Here is a 25,287-nt window from a genome sequence, read left to right as displayed (position 1 = left end):
CCGGCTTGTAACCTTGCTTTTAAAAAACGTTTTATTATATTTTTATTTATTTATTTTGTGTACATGTTATTTGTGTATATAAGTTTTTTTAAATTAATTTAAAAAGAAACAGCCAAGCTGGGCAGTGGTGGTACACACCTTTAATCCTAGCACTTGGGAGGCAGAGGCGGGCGGATCTTGGCGAGTTTGAGGCCAGCCTGGTCTACAAGAGCTAGTTCCAGGACAGGCTCCAAAGCTACAAAACCCTGTCTCAAAAAAGAAAGAAAGAAAGAAAGAAAGAAAGAAAGAAAGAAAGAAAGGAAGGAAGGAAGGAAGGAAGGAAGGAAGGAAGACAGAAAGACAGAAAGAAAGATGAGTTGGGAAATGGGAACAGAAAGATCCTTATTGTTCACTCATTAGCCAGATTTGCCAGTCTAGCCTACTGGGCAAACCCTAGGTCCTAGTGAGAGATTCTCTCTCAAAGAAAGCTATGGCTCCTGAGGAATGATATCAGTGATTGTCCTCTGGTCTTCACAAGCATACACATACACACACACACACACACACACACACAAAAACACACAGAGATACACATACAGATACATACATACATGCATTCATTCATACATACATACATACATACATACATTCATAATTACACAGAGAATGTACAAGCTCAAGCAGGCTTAATCTGAAGCCAGACTGTAGCAGTGAGGGTCCACTATGTTTCTCTGATGAAGGAAACTGGCCTCTGTGTGACAGGGGAAGCACTACCTGCAGTGGTTACACATAGTATTCCAATTGGAAAGAAAATTTAAGGTCAAAAATCACTGATTTAAAGCAGTTCTAGAAGCATGAAAAATGGTTCAGTATTAAGAGGAAGTACCGTTCTGGTCTTGCAGAAGACCTAAGTTCAGTTCCTAGAATCCACACTAGGTGGCTCACAACCCCCGGTAACTCAAGGTCTAGGGGGATTAGGTCCTCTGACCTCCACAAACACCAGCACTCACGTGCACATACCTACACAAATAATTTTTTTTAATGAAAATCAATCTTTAAACTAGCTCTAAGTGATCACTGAGGCTGGCATCAAACTCTGCGGAAACTGTCAGTAATGTGGACACTCAAGTTTAGACGAGAGCCATTGAAACATCTGGGAGCCCATGGCCAGATGTTTCAAACCTGCACCACTATAGAAGGCACATTCTACCCAGAGCAGTCAGCCACAGGATGCTGACAGAGCCAGAGAAAGGTGCAAAGAGCCCAAAGAGAAGCCCTTGACATACACTTCATGCCACAGAGAGCATGTGCCCAGGTAAAGGGCTGTGGTTTGACGATACTACCTAAGTCAGCCATGCAGGAGGCTCACACTTGAAACCTAACCATTCAGGAGGTAGAGGTTGGGGATTATGAATTCAAACCTGAGCAATACAGAAAGACTCTGCTGAGGGAGGGAAGAAAGAGAGGGCTATGCCCTTAATATAATCTTTCATATGCTAAAGGAACATAGCTATAAACAGAGGTTGGGAGCTGGATAAGTGGGTAAAGTACTTGCTATGCAAATGTTAGACCCTGAGTTCAGATCCTAGCACCCATCTAAAAGCCACCGTGATAGCATATTAGGTATAATCCCAGTGCTGGGAGGCAGAGGCAGGCAGATTCCTGGAAACCACTGGCTAGTCACATCTCAAAAAACAAACAAACAACAACAACAAATAACAAATAAAAGCTAATACTTTAGGGATGAAAAACTCACATAGACTAAGAAATATAATACCTAATGAAGACAGCATTTTTAAAAAGCCAGAGAATGGGAGCTGGAGAGATGGCTGAGCAGTTAGGAGCACTGACTGTTCTTCCCAAGCACCTGGGTTTAGTTCCCAGCACTCACATGGCAGCTCACAACTGTCCATAACTCTAATTCCAGGGGACCCAACACACTTACACAGACATACATGCAGGTGAAACACCAAGGCACATAAAATAAAAACAAACAAATAAATAAATAAAAGTCAGAGATTGTTTCATGAATAATATTAGGCAGACTATCATACAGAATACAACATGCTAAGTTTCACTGGTTTACACTATAAAAATGAAAAACAGGGGCTGGAGAGATGGCTCAGTGGTTAAGAGCATTGCCTGCTCTTCCAAAGGTCCTGAGTTCAATTCCCAGCAACCACATGGTGGCTCACAACCATCTGTAATGGGGTCTGGTGCCCTCTTCTGGCCTGCAGGCACACATGGGGACAGAATATCGTATACATAATAAATAAATAAATAAATATTTTAAAAAAAAATGAAAAACAGATGGAACTAACCAAATAATCTAGAATATATGTACGATCTAAGAATAAGTAAAGAATAAAACATAAAAAGCTAACTACAGCTGGGCGGTGGGGGCTCACATGTTTAATCCCAGCATTCAGATGGCAGAAGCAGGTGGATCACTATGAGTTTAAGGCCAGTCTGATCTCCAAAGCAAGTTCCAGAGCAGCCAGAACTGTTATACAGAGAAACTTTGTCTCATGGCGGGGGTGAGGGGAGGAGCTAACTACAAAAGTACCCAATATTCACCCTGCCTTCCTTCCTTGGATTCTTTACTTCCTCCTAACTTCCTTTCTGCCGGTCTTTCTTTCTTTCAAGACAGAATTCTCACTATATAGCCCTGACTTTGGATTCATCATGTAGACCACTCAGGCTTGAATTCACAAAGATCTCCTGCTTCTGTCTCCCCAGTTCTGGGGTTATGAGCATGAGCCACTGAGCATAGTCAATTCCTTGTTTTCAATGGAAGCACAGTGTTCTGAAAATGAGAAGGCCCCTGAAGTGAATTTTCTGACAGGAGGAGACAGGAGAAAGTATTTGTTAACAGTTAAGATTAAAGAAGCAGCCAGGCAATGGTGGCACACATCTTTAATCCCAGCACTTGGGAAGTAGAGGCAGGCAGCTCTCAGTGAGTTTGAGGTCAGCCTGGTCTACAGAGTGAGTTTCAGAACAGTCAGACCTGTTACACAAAGAAACCCTGTCTTGAAAAACAAAAAACAAACAAACAAACAAACAAAAAAGATTAAAGAAGCTGGGACTGGAGAAATGACTCAGAGGTCAAGAGCACTGGCTGCTCTTCCAGAGGTCCTAAGTTCAATTCCCAGTAACCACATGATGTTGGTTGAATAATGAATAATGAATGAATGAATGAATCTGGCACCTTCTTCTGGACTGCAGGCAGAGCACTCTATATATAATAAATCTTTGAAAAAATAAGATTAAAGAGACTGAGGCAAGAAGATTGTGAGTTTGATGCCAGCATGTAAGTATATAGTAAGACTTCATCTCAAAAAAAAAAAAGTTTAAAAGAAAAAAGAGGTGAGACCTCCACTAGAGCACATAAACAAGGGGAAAGCTCCAGAAGCCACGTAGAACACAGTGGCCATCAACCAGGTATGAAAAGATGAAGTCTGACAGCTTTTAAATGAAACAGAAAGCCAACAAGCTACACAAAAGAAAGAGAGGCAGGGAGCTGGAGAGATGGCTCAGTGGTTAAGAGCACTGACTGCTCTTCCAGAGGTCCTGAGTTCAATTCCCAGCAATCATCTGGTGGTGGCTCACAACGATCTACAAAAGGATCGGATGCTCTGTTCTGACATACAAGTGTTAAAAATAAATAATTATCATTTAAAAAAAATCTTTCTTGCCAGGTGGTGGTGGCACAGAGGCAGGCGGATCTCTGTGAGTTCGAGGCCAGCAGGCACAAAAGCTACACAGAGAAACCTTGTCTTGAAAAATAAATAGATAAATAAATAAAGGGAAACAGAGAGGAAGGGAAGCAGTGAAGTCAGGCACCTCTGGGCATTAGGCAGCAAACAAGAAGAGGCTGAGAGGACACAGAGTATGTCAATTTATGATGGGATCCCCAGCAGAGGTAAGCCTGTCACTAAAGATGGGGCCCCCAGAATGGCAGATGGTGTAGGTGGGTCCAGGGCTCAGCAGAAGAGGCATCATACACAGGTCTGGTAGAAGACAGTGGGCAGAATTCACCATACACACAGCAAGATATCACCAAAAGGATTCAGCCCCAGGAAGAGAGTGCCTCGGGCCACAAGCTCTTGTCCAACCATACATGATACCAAGTTCAGGGTTTCTAGGTCAGGACAAGATAATACTGGGGGGAGGGGAGAGCTTGACTCATCTTCCAGACATACAGAACCTGTCATTAGAATGAGCTGTAACAAGAGGGGACTTTTACCTTGGGAGGATGAAAGATTAAAGCCTCTTCCTTGGGACTGCCTGAGCTCATCTGAGATCTCCCCATGGATGGAAGGCAGAGGTACGGAGCAGCTCCTCTTCAGCAGAGGCACAGAGACTGCCAGGCGGCCACTGTCATGATCTGGTGAAGACAGGAAAGAGCTACTCCAGTTCCATAAGGTCTGGTGTCTGCTTTAGTTACTACCACAGATGGCTCAAAGAACAGAGTCCCCCAAAACAGCACTTGACCAAAGCCTTCCAAGTACCCTGTGAACTTGCAGATCATTTACCCAAACAGGGCCTTCAGAAAATCTCACTGGTAGCACTTGCCAGGAGAGTGATGTAAGATTGTGAGCCTCAGGTTGGTCCTGCTCTCTTCCCTCCAACCCTGCATCTCTCCTGGCCATCCTTCCCCATGGGCCTCCTGAACTGACTACCCCTGCTGCCACCAAGTACTTTGAAGGTAAACCCTAAACCAGAGAATCTGCCAGCGCCCCTTTTCCATGGCCTTCTTCTTCTGAGATGACCATTAGCACACAACAGGGCACAACAGGGCTTGAATGTTCTGCCTCAGCTTCAAAGGACCCTGACCTTGCCCACCACACAGGACACTATCTGCTACTGCAGACTCTGATTCCAAAGAGGTTCATAAAACTCAGTCCTGCTGGGGGGTGGTGGTGGCGCACTCCTTTAATCCCAGCACTTAGGAGAAAAGGCAAGTGGATCTCAGTGATTTCGAGGCTACCCTGGTCTACAGAGAGAGTTCCAGGACAGCCAATCCTATTACACAGAGAAACCCTGTCTCAAAAAAGGCAAAAGCAAAAACAAACACACACACACACACACACAAAAAAAAAAAAAAAACCAAAAACAAAAACAAACTCCTCAACCCAACCTCAATCTCTGTGAAGATGCAACACTGGACAGCTGCCCTGAACCAAACACCTTCAAGAGGACAGGCCTCAAGGTTCATCACTCAAGCTAACAAAGGTTCAGAGAGAAAAGCACTACTCAGGAGAAAGATTTAAATGGCACCTATTTTAAAGTACATTTCTGGGGAAAACCAGATCAAAACCAGGATGTTTCAAGGTCACTAAGGTCCAAAGCCTCATCCCAGGTAGAAGCATATGGGCAGCTTCAGTCTACCTGACACCAAAGGCCATTTCACTTAGTGTCTTGCTCTCTTTTTAGTCCCTTGGAATCCTTCACAGATATGATAAACTATTAAGACACTGAAGGTCTATCTACTTTCAATGCAGCATTGTGGGAATAATGCAACGTAGGCAATAGATGTTGCTCAAGCATTCCTGGGCAGCGTATTCCCCAACCTAATTTGTTCTTGAGACTGAAAGCAGTTCTCAGGCACAGGTCTGAAGACAAAACTGAGAACTGGCTCCCCAGAACAGCATTCCCATTGAACAAATCTCTCACCAGGGTACCAAGAGACAGAAGGTATGATTCTTGGACACATGCAGCAGAGCACGGGAGGTCACCTGAGTGAAGTTAATAAGACCCGAGGACAGTGAGGTAATCCTAGACCATGAAATCTGGGCATCTACAAAGAGAGGGCAGGTGAGGAGACCTGGGACTACATAAACAGACCTGGGGCCTGTGAGGAAACCTGAGGGGCAGATCAGGAAACACGGAGACATGGAATAAGACCTAGGGGCAGGTGAAGAGACATGGGGCAAGTGAGGAGACTAGGAGGCATGTGAAGAACCTGAGATTAAAGTGAGCAGACCGGGAGGCACATGAAGAAGCCTGGAAAGTGGAGTGAGAAGGACCTGAGCCAGGGTAGTACCTGAGTTGCAGGGTTCCAGGGATCTTGGGAACCTTTCAAACTGCTCCTCTGAGCCATATGACATCTGTCTCTTGGCCTGTCCAGTTGCCACACTGGCTACTGACAAGAGCGGGATGGCTTGGCTCTCCTACGGGATGAGAAGAACATTAGATATGCTCCAGGAATCCCCTGGATTCCCTATAAACATGCTATTAGAGAGTACAACATTTATCAGCTGTGATGACAACAGCAGACACTACAGGATCCAGGCAGCTCAGAGAGGATGAGCTTGCTGAGGCCCAGCATGTTCTTCTCTTAGGGTCTGTATACATACAGAACATACATACATACAAACTCTTCATACAGCCAAAATAATAGCCCATGTAGCCAACTCTTCACTAATAGAAAAAAATTATGTAACATGATAGAATATTCAACTCTTCATTCATAGGAAAAATCTTGTACCATAAAAGAATATTCCCTAAATATGACAAACTCTAAAACATCACCAAAGAAATGATAACTCGCCGGGTGGTGGTGGCTCACGCCTTTAATTCCAGGACTCAGAAGGCAGAGGCAGGCAGATCTCTGTGAGTTTGAGGCCAGCCTGGTCTACAAGAGCTAGTTTCTAGGACAGGCTCCAAAGCTACAGAGAAACCCTGTCTTAAAAAACCAAAAAAAAGAAGAAGAAGAAGAAGAAGAAGAAGAAGAAGAAGAAGAAGAAGAAGAAGAAGAAGAAGAAGAAGAAGAAGAAGAAGAGGAAGAAGAAGAAGAAGAAGAAGAAAAAAGATAACTCATGGGTACCAAGCACTTCTTACCAACTGCCAGGACTTCTGCTGGGGTGTCACTTGTATATTTCACAGTGACTTCCTTTGCCCTTGCTTCAGGTACAAATAGAATAGTTGCTATTGAGCCCTTCTAAGGTGAGACCCAGTTCTGTCCCATTTCACAGGCTATGACTAGCCAGGTTTTTAGCAGCAGGTACAAAAGTGAAGATTCAAGGCCTTGGCACCCTTGGCAATACTCCACACCTTCCAAGTCACAGTTTAGTGTTAGCTCAGGTCAGTGTTATGTCAAGGGCAGGACAAAGAGCCAAGAACTAGGAAGAGGAACAGGTGGAAAGGAGTGAAGGCCCAGCCCACAGTCTCAGGACCTGGGCACCAGATTCTGGTCTTAGGGGTACAACAGGACTACTGGCAAGCAACAAAGCAGGCTAACACCTCAAAAGCTTGACAAGCCTATACGCCCCAAATCCTGCCTGTCTGTCATAGTCACTCAGCCCACCACCACTGCTCAGAGTGCAGACCCACAACCAGGACTGTTTGCCAGACAGCTGCCTTGGTTGGCACAGGCAGGGTTGTTCTGGCGAGAGCTACAGCATCCTGACAGGAGGCAATGTAGGAGGCCTGCACTCACAGGGTTGAAGAGCTCTGTAGTCAGCCCCAGGTAGTTGTGCAGAGCCAGGAAAGTCACCCGCTGCAGCCGGACCATGATGATCTGCAAGAGACAGAGGTGGGACAAGTGAGGCTGGGCCCCAGCCATCCACAGCAACTCCTGCTGACCCACAGCACAGGACACAGGCCACAGCTCACATTTTCCAGGGCCCAACAAGTCACCACTGTGCAGCAAGGTGCTAACATGAGGGACAATGTGGGACAGAGAGGAGTCAGGCAGTGTTTTCAAATCGTCTGTAAATCTGAAATTATTCTAAAATATTTTGTAAGAAATTTTAAAATTTTCTTTTGGGAAATGGGAGGTCTGAAAACTTCTATGGAGTTAATAATATCAATCTGTGTGTGTGTGCACGCATGTGTGTGTAACAAGAACAAGAGACGTGTGAGCGTGCACATGGAGAGCAGAGGTGTTGCTCCTCAGGCGTCAGCAAGGTTTGCTTCTGAGACAGGGTCTCATGGGGACCTGGGGCTCACTGACCAGGCTGGGCTGGCCAGACAAGCCTTAGGGGTTCACTTGCCTCCCCAGGTCACATGCTCTCAGCTTTTTCACATTGAGTTTTGGGGATCAAATTCAGGTCCTCACGCTAAGAAGGTGAAGGTAAGCACTTTACTGATTAAACTACCTCCTCAGCCCCCACCCTCACCCACACACACTGCCTTCTCTATTTTGTGATGAGTGTGGGTATGAACATGCCACAGGACACAAGTGACTCACAGGAGTCACTTCTTTCCGTCCACCACACCAGTCCTGGGGATCAGACTCAAGTAGTCACGCTTAGCAGCAGGGTCCCTTACTTGCTGAGCATCTTGGCAGCCCATTTTGTGTTTTTCTGAGGCAGAGTCCTGCTCTGGCAACCCTAGTACGTGCTATGTAGCCCAGCTGGCCTTGAACTCAGGTCAATCCTTCTGCCTCCTTTTTTCCAAGGGTTGGGATTACACCCATGTGCTACCAATTGGACATGTGTCCAATTTATGACTATTTTTTAAAAAACTGTCTTTTTAGCCGGGCAATAGTGGTATATGCCTTTAATCCCAGCACTCAGGAGGCAGAGGCAGGCAGATCTCTGAGCTTGAGGCCAGCCTGGTCTACAGAGCAAGTTTCAGGACAGCCAGAGCGACATAGAAAAACCCTGTCTTGAAAAATATAATAAAGACTTTTTCTATTGAAAAATTTTTTCTCATACAATATATTTTGATCATGTCCTTCCCACCATTTTTCTGAGACACGGTCTTACTATGTAGCTATGGCTGGCCTAGAACTTGCCACATAGAACAGGCTGACCTGCATTTACAGATAACCTCCTGCCTCTGCCTCCTGAGTGCTGGGCTAAGGCACACTACCAACATAGACCTGGATTACAAAGCACTCCCTAGAATTCATATCCCCAGCAGTAATCCTGCCAGCAAAGCCAGGTCAACATTCTCTGAATTCACCCACAATGCCAAATTCAGAACTGACACAACCAGAAACAGCTCTAACGGGATCCATGCCAGTGCCCAGCTCTGGGGCCTGAAAAGGCCCATGGCAGATAGGAAAGGCAGCTAGAAAGAAACTCACCTGCACTACCCTCACCAGAGTTTCTGGGTATTTCTCAAAAACTCCCTGGAAAGCTGCTGCAGGAAGCCAGAGGATGGTGGACGAAACAGCTGCGCGGGCAGAAACGGTTTTGTAGGGTGCAGTGTGGCCCTGCAACAACGACTTGGTTAGTCCCACACAGCAGACCCAGACAGCTCCTAGGGAATTCCACAGCCCGCAGAGGTTTCTGGAGGTCCTGCCTGGCTCCTACTTACACAGCTGTACTCTTCCCAGACATACTGTGGACACTGGTAATTTTGACGTAAACCACAATTTGTCGCTGACGGGAGTTGTGGATAATGCTGTTACATGCTCTTTCCTGAGACTCTCAGGCCAGGTTCTTCAACATCCCACCCTGTCAAAAGCCCCTTGCCAAAAAGGCACAACTCAACTCGTGTGTTTTCTGTAAAGGTCACTGTGAGCAGAAATCACCGTCATCAAACAGTTACACAACAGTCGTCAAACACTCACTAGGCCTGCTATGCATATTCCTGTATCCCCGGCGAGGGGCTGAGCTGCTTCTAAGACACAGTAACTATAAAGATGTGATAATACACACACATAGGGTTCTGTGAGCATATTTCTTGCTGAATATATGGGAGGCGGGTTCCTTGGTGACACGGTATCTGCATCCTTAACTCCGTAAAAATCAATCAAAACAAAGAAAAACGTCTACCAGGTAAGTAAACAACAACAAAAATCACACCAGATTGTCTTCCACAGTGGCTGTGCCCTTCTGCATTCCCATCAGCTGTGAGTGTGATCTCCTGCCACTGTCAGAGTCACAGGCTCATCAGGTTTGTGAACCCTATCTCCCGCTCCCATCAGCAGGTCTTCCCTGCCATGATGGAACTCGAACTGAAATCAAGTAAACTCTTCCTCCCTTAAATTGCTTCTTGTCGTGGCAGTAAGAACAGTCACTAACATACAGCTGTTTGGGGAGAGGGGTCATCCATGCTCCTATGCTTAAGTCAAATAAATACACTGGTTCAGCAAGCTACACTTGGGCTTTTTTTTAATATTAATAATTTTTAAATATTTACTTTGGTCTGTGACTGGTACCCTATCTGAGCTAACTACATGTCTGACCATGTATCCCCATGAAAATATCACACAACACTATAATCTCTCTTTTACTGTTGTGATTACACCTTGTGGGTTTTCTCTAGCAGGTTGGTCTTTTAGTTGCTATATTGTAGGATATTAAACTGGTTAGGTTCACACCACAGTACACACCTATGAGCAGTAGCTTTAATTCCTTCATTTCCAAAGACTCTGATGTTCCAAAGGCTCTGCTATCAAATGTCACTCTAGAGTTAATCTGGAATTTTAAATGAAGTCTGAATATTAATCTAATTCTCATTGCCTCTGCTATGTTGCTTATGGCTTATTCTGAGTTTAAAGAGGTTCAAGGACAGAATCAGTGGATTTTTTTGCTTTCATTAAATACACAATGTTTATCTCTGCTCTCTAAAAGGATATAAATGGTCATAATCCCTATGATTAAGACAGAGGCCCGCTAGGAATGGTAGACATGATAATCTGTGCTTGGGAAGTAGAGGCAGACAGATTCAGAACAATACTGAACAATACTGTCTCAAAAACACAAAGAACAGGGGCTGGAGAGACGGCTCAGAGGTTAAGAGCATTGCCTCCTCTTCCAAAGGTCCTGAGTTCAATTCCCAGCAACCACATGGTGGCTCACAACCATCTGTAATGGGGTCTGGTGCCCTCTTCTGGTCTGCAGGCATACAGACAGAATATTGTATACATAATTAATAAATAAATGAATGAATAAACAAACAAACAAACAAACAAAGAACCAGGAGTATCCAGTTTATTCTGTCCTGTCTCCTGCATAGACTCCCCAGTTGACAGCCTGGACCATATACATGAGTTTGTCTTTTTTAGTATGTGCGTGTGCATTCACAAGCACACGTGTGAGCACAAGAGCATACAGTGCAGTGTGCATGTGGAGGCCAGAGAACAGCATTTGGGTATCGACTCTCTCCTTACACCTTGTTAAGTCAGGATCTGTCTTATTTCTGCTTCTGTGAAGCTTACTCCAAGCTAGCAGGTCTTCAAGCTTGTGGCCTCTGCTCCTGTCTCTACCTCCTGACTGCTGAGATTAAAGAAATGTGCCACCATACCTACTGGGCCCTGGTTTTAATCATTCTTTTTTTTTTTTTTTTTTTTTTTTTTCGAGACAGGGTTTCCCTGTAGTTTCTAGAGCCTGTCCTGGAACTAGCTCTTGTAGACCAGGCTGGCCTCGAACTCAGAGATCCGCCTGCCTCTGCCTCCCGAGTGCTGGGATTAAAGGCGTGCGCCACCACCGCCCGGCTTGGGCCCTGGTTTTAAATGGCATTTTTCTTTTCATAATTAATCCTTGTATTTACCAGTTGAGTCAAGGACTTTTCCAGCAACCAGAATGTCTCGTGCTATCCTGAGTCAATACCCAGCATAAACCCCTGACATGTAGCCACTGGTCCTATCTCAGCCACAGGGCTGGTACAAGCAGCCCATGGTCAAACCTTCTCATCACCTGTTTTGGAAACAGTATTTTGGGCACACTGTCACTCATTAATCTACACACTGTTAATAGACAATATAGCCTATAAAGCTAAAATATATACCACTGAGCTTGGGGGGAAAGGCTGGCTAGCCTCTGCTCTCCCGCACACCCATGTCAGCAGCCTCCTCAAAGCTGAGCATCACAGGCAATTCTGCCTTGCTCAAAGGTGGGCATCTCTTTTCCTCAGGCAAGCAGCCTTCCCAACTCAGGTCAAATGTGGCACAGCAATACACAGGGGTCCCATCTCTGCCTCTTGGCCACCAAATAAAACAAAGTATTCACTGATAGGCAGCAGTGTAGACACATAAGACATCACAGTGTATGCAAGGAATTTGATGCTTCAGTAACAAGCACACAGCTAAGGGCTGCATCAGTGGGTCCCACCAAGGAAGACTCTCATGTGATCCTATACAAAAGCCTGGACTCCGGGTGCTGAATCTACCCAAACAAGGTTCTATTAGCTGCTCTGGAGACACAGTAACAGTCCGGAAGAATGGGGCGGTGATAATTAGTCATCATTGTTAACTTGACTAGATTTGGAATCACCATAGAAACACATTCCAGGGTATATCTATAAGAATGCTTCTAGAAAGGTTTAGCTTAGAGGGAAGGCCCACCTTGGATGTGGGCAGCACTATGCCAAGGACTAAGATCTCAGACTGGAGATCTTAGTAAGGAGAAAGCGAGCAGTATACTGGCACTCATCTTTCTGCGTCTCAACTGTGGACACCCCTCTCCTGCTGCCACGCTTTCTCCACCATGACGGACTGCACTTTTAAACTGTGAACAGAAACAAACCTAAAACTTGCCCAAACTGCTTTTGTCAGCTCTTCTTGCCATAGCAACAAGAAAAGTAATTAGCCAGGCATGGAGGTACACACTCTTAGTCCCATTTGGTGAAAGACATACGGGCTGGTGTGATGATTCTGTTCACTTCTTTTTTTTTTTTTTTTTTTCGAGACAGGGTTTCCCTGTAGTTTCTAGAGCCTGTCCTGGAACTAGCTCTTGTAGACCAGGCTGGCCTCGAACTCAGAGATCCGCCTGCCTCTGCCTCCCGAGTGCTGGGATTAAAGGCGTGCGCCACCACCGCCCGGCTGATTCTGTTCACTTCTGTGTGTGAACAAATACAATAAAGAATAAAAAGAGGAAAGCCAGGTGGGGGTGGTGCACGCCTTTAACCACAGCACTTGGGAGGAAGAGCTAGACGGATCTCTGTGAGTTCGAGGCCAGCCTGATCTACAGAGGGAGTTCCAGGATAGTCAGGGCTGTAACACAGAGAAACCCTGTCTTGAAAAACCATTAAAAAAAAGAGAATGAAGAGTGGAAAATGTCTGGCACAGCAGCACACACTTGTAACCCAGTGTTCTGGGGGCCACGACAGGGGATGAAGACTGTGAGGCAAGTCTGGGCTAACACAGCAAGATCCTGAACCAGACAGAAAGACGGACAGACGAAGAAGAAATAGAAAGGCCCACTGAAGCCTTACTAAATACATTCTACTAAAATACAATGTCAAAGTTGTTCCCACAAGCCGGGCGGCGGTGGCGCACGCCTTTAATCCCAGCACTCGGGAGGCAGAGGCAGGCAGATCTCTGTGAGTTCGAGACCAGCCTGGTCTACAAGAGCTAGTTCCAGGACAGGCTCCAAAGCTACAGAGAAACCCTGTCTCGAAAAACCAAAAAAAAAAAAAAAAAAGTTGTTCCCACAGACGGACACCTCCTTAACTACAGAATGAGAGCTGTTCTCATCCTAGACAAACCCTCTCACTGTGTTATTGCAGAGACATAGCCGTTAACAATAAGCAGCTCATTGTCTAGCAAGACAGGAAGAATAGGCCTTGAGGGCAGACCAGAGATGCTTGGGCTCCTATGGCAGGCGGGGGGTAGGGTGGTACTTACAGTGATCACGTCCAGAATGCTGAGGAGGCTGTGGACACTGTCCCCTGGTAGAACCTCTTTGACCACCACCTCGGTGCCATCCTGCGCTTAGATACAGAACCACAGTACAGGGCAAAGAGGCCAGTCAGCAACCAGGACAGTTGGCACATGAGAGTTCATCTCTGAGTTGCTAGCTCAGAGAAAAGACAAAAGTATGAGATACCATGAGCAGGGCTGGGAAAACGGCTCAACAGTAAATAGCACTTGCTGGTCTTCTAACAGATCCAAGTTTGGCTACCAGCACCCACATCAGGGGTTCACAATCAGGGCATCTGATGCCCTCTTCTGACCTCTACCCACACACATGTGTAACACATACACACTCATACACAAATGAAAATAAATCTTTTAAAGAAAAGAAGAAGAGATACCACAAGCTTGAAAATTGTTAAGAAACAATAATAGGGGGCTGGAGAGATGGCTCAGAGGTTAAGAGCATTGCCTGCTCTTCCAAAGGTCCTGAGTTCAGTTCCCAGCAACCATATGGTGGTTCACAACCATCTGTAATGAGTTCTGGTACCCTTTTCTGGCCTGCAGACATACACACAGAGGGAATATTGTATACATAATAAATAAATAAAATAGTTTTAAAAAAAGAAACAATGATATCTGGGTGTGATGGTGCATGCCTTTAATCCCAGTACTTGGGAGGCAGAGGCAGGCAGATCTCTGAGTTTGAGGTCTACAGAGTGAGTTCCAGGGATACACAGAGAAACCCTGTCTTGGAAAACAAAACAAAACGAAACAAAAGGTGTGGGGGGGGAACACATCTCAATCAGTAAAGTGCTTGCCTTAAAAGCACAGAGATCTGAGTTAGATCCTCAAAATGCATTTTAAAACTATCTAATTGGATCAGAGGTTGTGGTTCATACATAACTTTAATACCAGAACTCAGAAAGTAGACCTCTGGGAACTTCAGGCCAGCCGGTCTGTAGAGTGAGTCCCAGGCTAGCCAGGGCTACATGTTGGCTTGAACACATTCATGATAGCTTCAGAGCATCCAAAAAGTTTCAGCAGTATTAAGGAGAAGAAATTAAAAAGCACTTCCCCTTCCTGTAATTTAACACAGAGTGAGATCTGAGTTCTCTACTTCTCTCTCCCTGTGTCTTCTATCATCCCTGTCTGTTGTATGTTGTGGAATAGTCCTTTACACTGTATGAAGATGTGTCACTGTGATTGGCTTAATGGAAAGCTAAATTGCCAATAGCTAGTCAGAAGGTATAGCAGGGACTTCTCGACAGAAAGAGCTCTGGGAGGAAGAAAGGCCTAGTTATCAGCCAGACACAGAGAGTATGCAAGACATGCAGGAGGAGAGGTAAAAGCCGTGAGTCTTGTGGCAACACACAGATGAATAGAAATGGGTTAATTTAAGTTCTAAGAGCTAGTGGAAAAGCCGAGCTTTCATAATCAATAATAAGCCTCTATAATCTGGATTTCTTGTTATTGTTGTTTTTTGCTTTTTTTAGGTTTTTTTTGTTTGTTTTGGGGTTTTTGTTTGTTTGTTTGCTTGTTTGTTGGTGAGTTGGTGGCCCAAAGAAAAATTCGTCTACAGTTGTTTGAGTCTGAATCTGTGTCTACATGAATATTGTCTTCTGAATTTGTCTATTCCTGTCTCTTTGTCCCTAACAAAGGGCTTTTCTCTTTCTTTTACTGAACAGTACAGAAAGCATCACATGGAGGAGGAGGGATATGTCACAGAAATCTTTAGCAGAGTTTAACAAGGGTTTAAGTCACTGACTCCAACTGGCCCAGATAAGTAAATAAATGCTATCAAGCAATATTCACATGTAGTCTCCAACACCATGGCAGATATTCATTTCATAAGGTTGCTTTCAACCTTTATTTGCTGTTTCTGGCATTAACTACCAAAACATATATACATACAAACATTATTTGTGAGTCAGGGGTAGGAAAAGTACATAATTTAAGATTACAGCTATACATTAGCTTAGCTTGTAAAAGTTTACACATGGGAATCCAAGGCAAGGAAGGTTGGCTGCCACATTGTCCTCTTACAGACAGGCCAAACAAACAGGCTGAGTGTACGGCAGAGTGTCAGTGTGGTCTTACGTGACCTCAGGGTCTACCATTAACTCTGACTGCAAGGTCCAGGAAAAGTTCCAGTCTCTTAAAATGTAACATGTATTTTCATAACATTGTATTGTCACACAGAGTGAGATTCTGTCGCCACCCAACTTCCCCAAAAATGTCAACTATGGCCCAGCAGGATGGCTCAGCAGTTAAAAGTACTGCCCTGCAAGATTGAGAACTTGAGTTTGCTCCCTGGAACACCAGAGTAAAAGAAGAAAACAAATCTCCAAAAGTTATTCTCTGACCTTTACATGTGCACACCATGGCATACTCACACATGCATGCATTCGCACACACATCACACACACACACACACTAAATAAAAATATTAAATGTCGGGTCTGGTGGTGTGTATCTGTAATCCCAATGTTGAGAAGAGACAGGCAGGTCTCTGGGGCTCACTAGCAAGTCAGCCTAGCCTACTTGTTGAGTTCAGACTAGGAAGAAACTATGTCTCAAAAAACAAAGTAACCAGGCATGGTGGTACATGCATTTAATCTCTGCTCTTGGGAGGCAGAGGCAGCCAAATCTCTGTGAGCTTGAGGTCAGCCTGGTCTACAGAGTGAGTTCTAGGGCAGTCAATACTTTTATATAGAGAAACCCTGTCGCAGAAAACAAACAAACAAACAAATAAATAAATAAATAAAGCAAGCAGCTGTGTTTGAACACTTCATTTTTACCAAAGAGCTAAGGTTTTAAAGTTCTACACTAACTTTTTGATGGAGAGTTTTCCAAGCATCCCCTTTCCCACCTGGCCCGACTCACAGCATCTTGGATGCAGACCTCCAGCCGTCCATCCTGAACCACATAGATACTGGTGTCAGGCTCCCCAGGCTGGAATACATGCTCCCCCTCCTGCAGCTGCACAAAGACCATATGCTTGCAAAGCTCCAGGAACAATGGCTTCTCAAAGTGGCCCAGGACCCTGCAACAAACAGAATATAATACAGAACATGCTTTCAAAGAAGGCAGAGTAAGAAATATAGGCCACTGTCCCCACCAGTAGCAGGACCAGGACTGGCCTAGACCTCTATAAGGCCAGTTTAGCTCATCGGGCATCATAGTCAATAAGTTTTCTTTTTTTTTTTTTTTTTTTGGTTTTTCGAGACAGGGTTTCCCTGTAGTTTCTAGAGCCTGTCCTGGAGCTAGCTCTTGTAGACCAGGGTGGCCTTGAACTCAGAGATCCACCTGCCTCTGCCTCCCGAGTGCTGGGATTAAAGGCGTGCGCCACCACCGCCCGGCTCAATAAGTTTTTTTGTTTGGGTTTTTTTTTTTTTTTTGGTTTTTCGAGACAGGGTTTCTCTGTAGCTTTGAAGCCTGTCCTGGAACTAGCTCTTGTAGACCAGGCTGGCCTCGAACTCACAGAGATCTGCCTGCCTCTGCCTCCCCAGTGCTGGGATTAAAGGTTTGTGCCATCACTGCCCGGCAAGGGGCCATTCTTATTCAAACCATCATACAACATAAAAGTAGAGAGAACTAACTCCACAAGATTGTCCTCTGAAATTCTACACAGGAGCTATGACACATGTGTGCCTGTCCTCACTTATATCACACACACACATGCACAGATAATAATAAATTTCAAAAATTGAAAATAATGTAACTTTTTTTTTAAAAAAAATGAAGCTGCCAGGTGGTGTTGGCGCATGCCTTTCATCCCAGCACTCGGGAGGCAGAGGCAGGCAGATCTCTGTGAGCTCAAGGCCAGTCTGGTCTACAGAGCGAGTTCCAGAACAGGCTCCAAAGCTACAAAGAAACCCTGTCTTGAAAAACAAAAACAAACAAAAAAAATGAAGCAGACATAATAGTACACAGTTGTGATCTCAGCATTCGGGAGACTGAGGCATAGGATTGTAAACTGAAGGCCAGCTTAGGTTACTTAGTAAGATGCTGTCAAGAAAGGCAAGAGAGAGAGAGAGCGACAGAGAGGAGAGATGGGAAAACCCTGCCTGCCGTTCTTGATCCATACACACACTTCTCACACTTGCTCTTAATTTGCTGAATTGCTAACTAACAGCTAAAAAGGTGAGCTGACCACAGATTCCACACACCTAGAGCACCTTGACCCTGCTGACCATGACTACCACCATGAAGCACAGAAGCCAGCAGTGTCGAGGTGGAAAGGAGATAGGCTTTGCCTACCATCCCTGACATAGGGAAGCTAAGTCAAAGACAGCCCAGGACAGAAGGAGACCCCTCCAGCAGCACAGTCTCGCCAGGACCCTCCTGCTGCCCAGTCACTATCTTACCGAACATTTTTCAGCATGTACAAAACTTCTGACGGCAGATGAGAGTTCTTCACATCAAACTCTGTAAGATCAGCCTCTAGCAGGGAGGGTGGGGGCTCTTTTGGCTGCAAAGTAGGGTATTCTTTCTTAAAGCGTAGAAACCTACAAAGTAGCGACACTTAGGAAAGAATTGAGGAGCCCAAACCCAATACTGTGAGCACTCCAAAGCCCCAAGGTGCTCTTCTTTGGTGTGTCCTGACGTGGGAGAAGCCACAGTTGTGGTTAGGATCTTCGAGGAATTCCCAGTACCTCTTGGCCAAAGAAAGCACTTTGGTTCTCTTCCTGACCCGCTGCCGGGGTGCAGCTGTATTCCCAACCAAGGTATGTGGGAGCGTGGTCACCTGCGGAACCAAGAGAAAGACTGAGCGCTGACCTGGGGACTGGCAAGGTCTACGCTCTCAGCCTCAGGGTCTGTCCCCAGGACCTGCCTATGAGCTGCTGCCTTACTGACCTCAGCTACTGGGAGCTGCTCTCACCAACCCCCACCTGCCTGGCTTCTTCAAAAGGCTATAGCAGTCAAGGAGGAAGGGATATCATTTGCATAAGGGCACAGCACAGTCCCATATACCCCACAGTATGGTCCTCACTGCCCTCAAGTAGCCACGTCTTCAGAGCTCTGTGGCTCCATGCCTCTGGTAAAACTCCTGAGGTAAGTGGGAGAGAGCAGAAGGGACCAGCTGTGGCAGTTCACCAAAGGCAAAGATTTGGACTAGCCTTCTTATTCCTGGCCACCAGTTCCTGACCTTCAGTGCAGGAGGACCATACATTTATGATTCAGAACTCCCATATGGAAAAGAGGGCTTTTTACCTTAGGACAAAGAAGGCCATTAGGAAACTGCACTGTTCCACCCGGGTCCCCAGGAGCTAGGTAGGTTCCTTCCTTGGCTCAGCCTTCCAAATCTGGCAGTGACCACTGACCTTGGAGCAAACACATGCCCCCTGTGCCTGTTCGTACTGCACTCAGGGATGTCCCTGGAAAGCAGTTTCCTAGCCTATTTCTCGTTAACACAAACCTGCACCTCAGAAAGTACCCTTCTCCTTGACACTTGCCAAAGCAGTTCAGGTGTTTCAAGCCAGACAGATAGAAACCCACCAGCACCATAACTCCAAGAGAGGGATTTTCCAGGTAAAAATGTAATGCTTCCGCTGGGGACGTAGATAACTAAGACTTAAAACATCTCCGAAACTTGTTTTTGTTTTTTTGTTTTTTTTTTGTTTTCTTCGAGACAGGGTTTCCCTGTAGTTTCTAGAGCCTGTCCTGGAACTAGCTCTTGTAGACCAGGCTGGCCTCGAACTCAGAGATCTGCCTGCCTCTGCCTCCCGAGTGCTGGAATTAAAGGCGTGCGCCACCACCGCCCAGCTCTAAACTTGTACACAGTGGCAGGAGCCATGGGACCAGAGGAGAGGAGGCAGCACAGATCAGGAGCCTCGGGGCCTGGGAAGCAGCAGGCCCACATTCCAGAAGAGACACCTGCCCAGTGGCAGCGCACGCTCCTTTAACCCCAGCACCCCAGGGCAGAGGCAGGCAGATCTCTAAGTCTGAGGCCAGCCTGGTCTATAGTGAGTTCCAACACAGTCAGTGCTACACAGAGAAACCCTGTCTTGAAAAACAAAAAATGGGGGACCTGGAGAAATGGCTCAGTGGTTGAGATCACTGGCTGATCTTTCAGAGGACCCAGGTTCAACTTCTACATGGCAGCTTATAACTACCTATAACTCCAACACCTTCACACAGACATACACACAGGCAAAGCACAAATGCACATTAAATAAATATAATAAATAAATTATTTAAAGAGAGAGAGAGAGAAAGAGACTCTCACCACCTCCACATTGTGCAACCCAGGGCTTCCATACAAGTTACCTTCCTCATAATCTTTCGGCCATAAAACATTACTTTGTCTCTCTTCCGGAACCTGTACTGAGGAGTGGGCTCTGCTTGTCCTGTGAGAGGAGGGAAGGGGCATGGTGAGAAGGCAGGGATCTGGATACAGCCTTGAATGGGTAGGCAGTAAACACAATTGGAACCAGCACAAGACAGGCTCTGAAGGCGCTGACAAGAAACCATGCTCCCGATTTCCCTATCCCCGGCTGCTGCTCAGACAGCAGGTGTCAGCAGTAACATTGGGGACTCATCTCAGCAGAGTCAGGAACTTCTGTTCTTACTGGATCCTAGCTTTGGAAAGAGCAGAAAAGGGTAGGGACAGACTGGAAACCTCAACCTGATCATTAGTAGGTGACCATATTTCAACAAGGCTTTGAGGGAAGCTCCCAGGAGCTCCAAATACCTCATAAGACACAAATGCCCACCCCACCCCACTGCTCAGCCAGAGTCCAAACGAAGATACTTACGCAATCTGCTCACCCTTCTGTACACAAAAAAGACGGCAACACTAACAAAGGCCAGTGTTATGAGGGCTCCAATTCCAATCCCGACCAGCTACACAGGATGGGAGATAGATAATAGGGTCAGTAGGGCCAAACACAGCCACAGGCCAATCACAGCCCAGTCCCTGGGAAGCCCACAGTGATTACCATGGTGAACTGTGAAGACTCCTCCATGAAATGCAGCCCCCAGGAGCTCAGGGTACTACCCAAACAATAGCCAGCCTGAGGAAAGAACAGACAGGGTACCCAGTTTTTTCTCAGCCTGGACTTGGTCAGAGAACAAGAGTAAAGTCAGGAGCTAGGGGGGAAGTCAATAACCCTGAAGATTTTTGAGAAATGGATCCTACCAGACAATTCGGTGGAGAAGGCATTTATTGCCAAGTCTGATGACCTGAGTTTAATCCAGGAGACCCATATGGTGTCAGGATAGAACAGATTACCATAAATTGTCCTCCACACTCATGCTATTACATTTGCATAGCTACACACACACACAGAGAAATATTATATATATACATATATATGCACATATATATGTATATATATATTAATTTTAGATAAATGATCTTGTCAGGGGTGCCAAGACCCTCTGAGCACAACTGCAAAAACAGAAAAGCAGCAACCTGTCTCCTTTGGCACTGGGATGAGCAGGCACAGTAGCTATGCTACTGGCAACTGCCATGCATGATAATGCACAACCTCCAGCTCTCCAGTCCTCAAGAAGCAGGCCTACAGGAGGTCAAAGCCATCTCTTGGGACCCTCTGGATACCAATAGGACTGCACATCCCAAGATCCATGAAAGCCCACACAGAATAAATGCTCAGACACTCCTAAGAGTGTGTGAAGTTACTGACACCCACATTCATTTTGATTCCAGCTACCTGAAAGGCTGAGTAAGAGGATCGTGCACACCCACGTTCAAGCCCTGCCTAGACAACCAGTGAGACCAAGTTTTAAAAACAAAACAAAACAAAAAAAAAGGACGGAGGACAAAAAGAAACCCCAAGGGAAGATCCATTTGGATTTAGAGATATCCAAAATCAGTTCACATGCCAAAGAAGAAATGGAAGGAAGGTTCTGCCTCTACCCCCCTGCTATCTACAGGAAGCCACTGCGGGACTTCAGTTGTCCAAGGAAGGGAAGGAGGCAGGAGAGCAAGGGCTCAGGATATAAGGGTGAATGGGTGACCAACAGGGGAAGCTGGCTCATGGTGGGGAGGGTTGAGCTCCAATCTATTGGAGAAGGGCTGCTTGTTGGTTCCTGGCCACCCGGCTAGCTTAGACCCGAAATAATCATAAAGAAACTGTACTGATTAAATCACTGATTGGCCCATTAGCTCTAGCTTCTTATTGGCTAACTCTTGCATTAATTTAACCCATTTCTATTAATCTGTATATCGCCGCCACTTGGCTGTGGCTTGCTGGGTAAAGTTCCCAGTGTCTGTCTCTGGTAGCTCCATGACTTCTCTCTGACTCCACCCTTCTTTCTCCCAGTATACAGCCTAGCTTTCCCTGCCTAGTTCTGTTCTTCCCTGCCATAGGCTCAAAGCAGTTCTTTATTCATTAACCAATAAAAGCACCACATAGACAAAAGGACCTCCCACACCACTCCCAAATGCTAAAGGCAGAAGAAACCTGACCTGCAGCTGTCCCTCGGTCCTCCAGTCCTCACCTACCCCACCTACCCCGTCCTCTCAAGCAGCAGTCAGGAACTGAATAGGGCCAGCGCCCACCCACTCATCCTTTGCAGTTTCTACCTAACTGCCAAGGACCAAAGCCTAGCTTTAAAAGCAAACAACGAACAAGTCTCAAACTCAGCAATCCCTGCCAAAAAAAAAAAAAAAAAAAAAAAAACCAAGGAGAGCTGAAGGCCACTCAGGAAGGAACCCCAAAGGCACAGGTCTGCCTCAGAACAGAGTAAGTGGGTCGCCTAGAAAACAGCCTTGTGATCTTTGTTCAGGAGACAAATAGCTGAGTATTGGTTAAGGGAGGGAAGAACATGTCCCAGTAAGTATGTTCTTAGGTAACTGCATCATTGAGTGACTGCCACAGGGTGCATTTACACAAGCACTGTTATCCCACCAAGCAATACAATCTGTGGGATCAATATTGCATGTGGTCTATTGTGCAATGTACAGCCAGTATGCTTTTAGTTTCAAAACTAAGGCACTCAACTTCCCTTCTCCTCTGCTCCAGCTCAGCTCTCAAGACTGGGGTGTACAAGAGCACCCCAATCACACTTTCTACTTTCCCCTGAGCTTGCCTTATCCAAGGAAAACCACCTACCTGCATACACAGTCTACCACAGTGCACCACCTCAGCCAGTCTAGCTTTTTACGGTTATTCTAATGGGTCCACTCTTCTGGTTTAAAAATGGAGGTGTTGGGTATGATGGCACACACCTTTAGTCCCAGCACTTGGGAGGCAGAGGCAGGGCAATCTCTGTGAGTTCAAGGCCAGCCTGGTCTACAAAGAGAGTACTAGAGATGTGTAGATCAACCCTGTCTCAAAACAAAACAAAACAAAACAACCACCAAAATACTACTTCTAATAAAGGCCTTTGGTTTGTATTGAATTGAGAAAAAGACTTCAGATACCAAAGTTCTATAAGAAAGCAGGAAGTAACAACTGCTACCTTAAGGGAAGAAAATAAGGCTTCAGTAATGACTTAACAGCCAGGTTCCATTGTCCAGCCTGTCAGAAACTATTGTCTAATAACAAGTGTCAAAGCTCTGATAGGGAAACAGATTAAGTCACCATTCCCACTTTTAGGAGCTTCTGTAGAAACCTGAGGCAAAGGATCCTTCTGTCCTCTGGAAGTGTTCTCACCCATGCCAGGTCTACCTACCTTAAGGCAGACATCTTCGTCTTTCTGCATGACTGAAAGCAAGGCAATGTGGAGGGCGAAAAGGAGACAGGCTGAGACCAAGCTGCTCTCCCTGAACCTTTGCAGCAGGACAGCTGTGGTTCCAGCCTTGCCAGCTCCTTTCCAAGTCAAACGCTCTTATTGGAAGGGACTCGAGAACTCTGTGCTCCAAAACAAGTTGTTTTCCAGAAGCGTCGGCTCTCGGTGTGCTTCCGTCTCCTGTAAACAGCCCTCACGTGGTCTAAGGGGAACCCATAACTGTGGCTCGGGGTGGGAATGAGAGTGGCGGGGGTGTGGGGGGGAGGTAGGGAATGGAGCGACAGTCAGGGATCAAGCAGCCACCCAGGGAGGGACAGGGGACAGCGGCTGGGGTGGGAGAGGAGAGCAGAAGTGTAAGTTGGCTGACAGTTCAGGGAGGGGAGGTGGGAGAGCTTGAGAGTGGCGGTACAGATAAGAGAGTGGTTCAGGAACGCGGCGGAACAACAAGCTAAGAGGAGGGAGACTAGGAGGGGGTGACCGACTGGAGGGTGAGCCTCACCCGGGAGGCTTGATGTCGCCAAGAGGAGAGACGAGGGATGGGGCGTAGAGGATTTACAGCTCAAGAAAGATCTGGGCCAACAGGGGTCACAGCCCAGAAGGGGTCTCGATTAGGAAGGGTAAGGGACGGGAAGGTGGTTATTGCCTATGAGTGATCACGGGAGGAGAGCCTTGACAGCGAGGGAGGGAAAGGGAGGAGGGCATGATATCAAGGAGAAGCGTGAAGGGCGAGGAGGAGCCCAGTCATAGCGGGAAGCGTGTGGACAGGCAGCGCAGGCACGGTGGGTGTGTTGGGACCAAGGATGATTAACTAGAGGGCCACTAGGACCCAAGTAGACTTGGCCACGAGCCAGACCGCCGTTCACTGGCCTAGTCTCCAACAGCGCGTCAATCCCGGAAGCCACGGCTCGGTAGTGACTCGAAGGGTCCACAAGCCCCGACCTCCAGACCTAGGGCAGCACCGATGACGCCCGCGCCAGTCCGGCAGCCGGCCTTCGGCGCCGCGGTTGTGAACGTCCGGTCGCGGGGCTGACGAGGGCCAAGAGCGATCTCTGCACAGGCCAGCCCTAGATCGCCACCTCGCGGCGCAAGGTGAACTTGCACGGCGGCGCGCGCTCCACATCCGGTTCTGCGCGGCTGAGGCTGGGCATTGGGCGCGCTGGCGACCAATCCGCGAGGCTCTTGCTGCGGAGTGGCTGGCCCCGCCGACGGCAGGAAACGCAAGGGTGGCCCTTGCAGTGGTAGTTTTATACGACTCGGGTCGGGGGGGATCGGTGTCTGAGCGGTCTCAAGTCGGAAGCGACAAGGGGCCTGCGGGCCGAGCTCGAGAGCCATCTGCCCAGGTCGGTTTGAACGCCTCCCCTGCGGAGTTCTTCAGGGTCCGGGATTAGGGGTAGTATCCGCTTTTGGGGTCTTGGGTCATCTGCACCCGCAGGGCCCACAGCACTCTCTGCTCGTGAGTTCTAGGGTGCCGAGTCACTCTGGCTCTGATTGGTCCCCTCAACTGCCTTGTTCTTTCAGACTGTCTTCTGCAGAGCCCGGCATGGGTTTCCTGACCGCGGTGACTCAAGGCCTGGTGCGGGGAGCGGACAGGATGAGCAAGTGGACAAGCAAGCGGGGACCACGCACCTTCAACAAGAGCCGAGGTGCTAAGAGAACGGGCATCTATGCCTCAAATGGGAAGTTTGTGCAGATAAAGGAAATGGTTCCAGAATTTGTCGTCCCGGACTTGACCGGCTTCAAGCTCAAGCCCTATGTTAATTACCGAGCTCCTGCAGGCGTAGATACACCCCTGACCGCCAAAGCGCTCTTCCTGGAAACGGCGGCTCCTGCTATTGAAAAAGACTTTAAAGAAGGGACTTTTGATGCTAACAACTTGGAGAAATATGGCTTTGAGCCCACACAGGAAGGCAAGCTGTTCCAGTTGTATCCTAAGAATTTCCCACGCTAGAAAACCGACAGAGACCAAAAGTTTGCCTATGAAGTGGAGACAGTACAAGCCTTCGATTCTGAGTGTCTCGAAAAGGAGGGGCAGCTTCTTTGTGCATTTCTATTAAAGGCCTTTGGTAACTCGT

The 25,287-nt window shown here is 46.8% G+C and overlaps 2 protein-coding genes across 4 annotated transcripts in view; one reads left to right on the top strand and one right to left on the bottom strand.

The window, feature by feature from the left end:
• Pnpla7 (patatin like phospholipase domain containing 7) overlaps positions 1 to 23,409 on the bottom strand; it is a 71,724-nt gene extending 48,315 nt beyond the window's left edge. Inside the window, exons 1-12 of one of the 2 annotated variants that reach the window (XM_038337432.1) lie at positions 23,159 to 23,409; positions 20,458 to 20,532; positions 20,275 to 20,362; positions 19,787 to 19,866; positions 18,172 to 18,263; positions 17,884 to 18,024; positions 16,400 to 16,559; positions 13,505 to 13,585; positions 9,017 to 9,145; positions 7,421 to 7,501; positions 6,026 to 6,152; positions 4,226 to 4,366 (exon numbers count right to left, since the gene is read on the bottom strand). In XM_038337432.1, coding sequence (XP_038193360.1) covers positions 4,226 to 4,366; positions 6,026 to 6,152; positions 7,421 to 7,501; positions 9,017 to 9,145; positions 13,505 to 13,585; positions 16,400 to 16,559; positions 17,884 to 18,024; positions 18,172 to 18,263; positions 19,787 to 19,866; positions 20,275 to 20,362; positions 20,458 to 20,532; positions 23,159 to 23,188 — 1,225 coding nt within the window. In that variant the 5' untranslated portion in view covers positions 23,189 to 23,409. Of the gene's footprint in view, positions 1 to 4,225; positions 4,367 to 6,025; positions 6,153 to 7,420; positions 7,502 to 9,016; positions 9,146 to 13,504; positions 13,586 to 16,399; positions 16,560 to 17,883; positions 18,025 to 18,171; positions 18,264 to 19,786; positions 19,867 to 20,274; positions 20,363 to 20,457; positions 20,533 to 21,995; positions 22,116 to 23,158 lie in introns of those variants that run through there. The other variant, XM_038337433.1, reaches the window with a different exon arrangement.
• A 169-nt stretch (positions 23,410 to 23,578) lies between these two features.
• On the top strand, positions 23,579 to 25,287 carry Mrpl41 (mitochondrial ribosomal protein L41). Of its 2 annotated transcripts, none has more exons than XM_038337226.2 (2): positions 23,579 to 24,304; positions 24,734 to 25,287. In XM_038337226.2, exon 2 carries the CDS (start codon positions 24,756 to 24,758, stop codon positions 25,161 to 25,163), a length of 408 nt encoding a protein of 135 aa, XP_038193154.1. In that variant the 5' UTR covers positions 23,579 to 24,304; positions 24,734 to 24,755; the 3' UTR covers positions 25,164 to 25,287. The 2 variants fall into 2 exon arrangements, with proteins under 2 accessions (XP_038193154.1, XP_038193153.1); XM_038337225.2 differs by lacking the exon at positions 23,579 to 24,304 and adding an exon at positions 24,390 to 24,555.

This window comes from Arvicola amphibius, chromosome 7, assembly GCF_903992535.2.
Source record: "Arvicola amphibius chromosome 7, mArvAmp1.2, whole genome shotgun sequence".
NCBI lineage: Eukaryota > Metazoa > Chordata > Mammalia > Rodentia > Cricetidae > Arvicola > Arvicola amphibius.
The sequence above is the reverse complement of the archived record's forward strand: the minus strand, read 5'-3'. Positions and strand labels throughout refer to the sequence as shown.

What these genes read in the sequence shown, in the direction of transcription:
- Mrpl41 (XM_038337226.2), top strand. Translation starts at nt 24,756, where the DNA reads ATGGGTTTCCTGACCGCGGTGACTCAAGGCCTGGTGCGGGGAGCGGAC.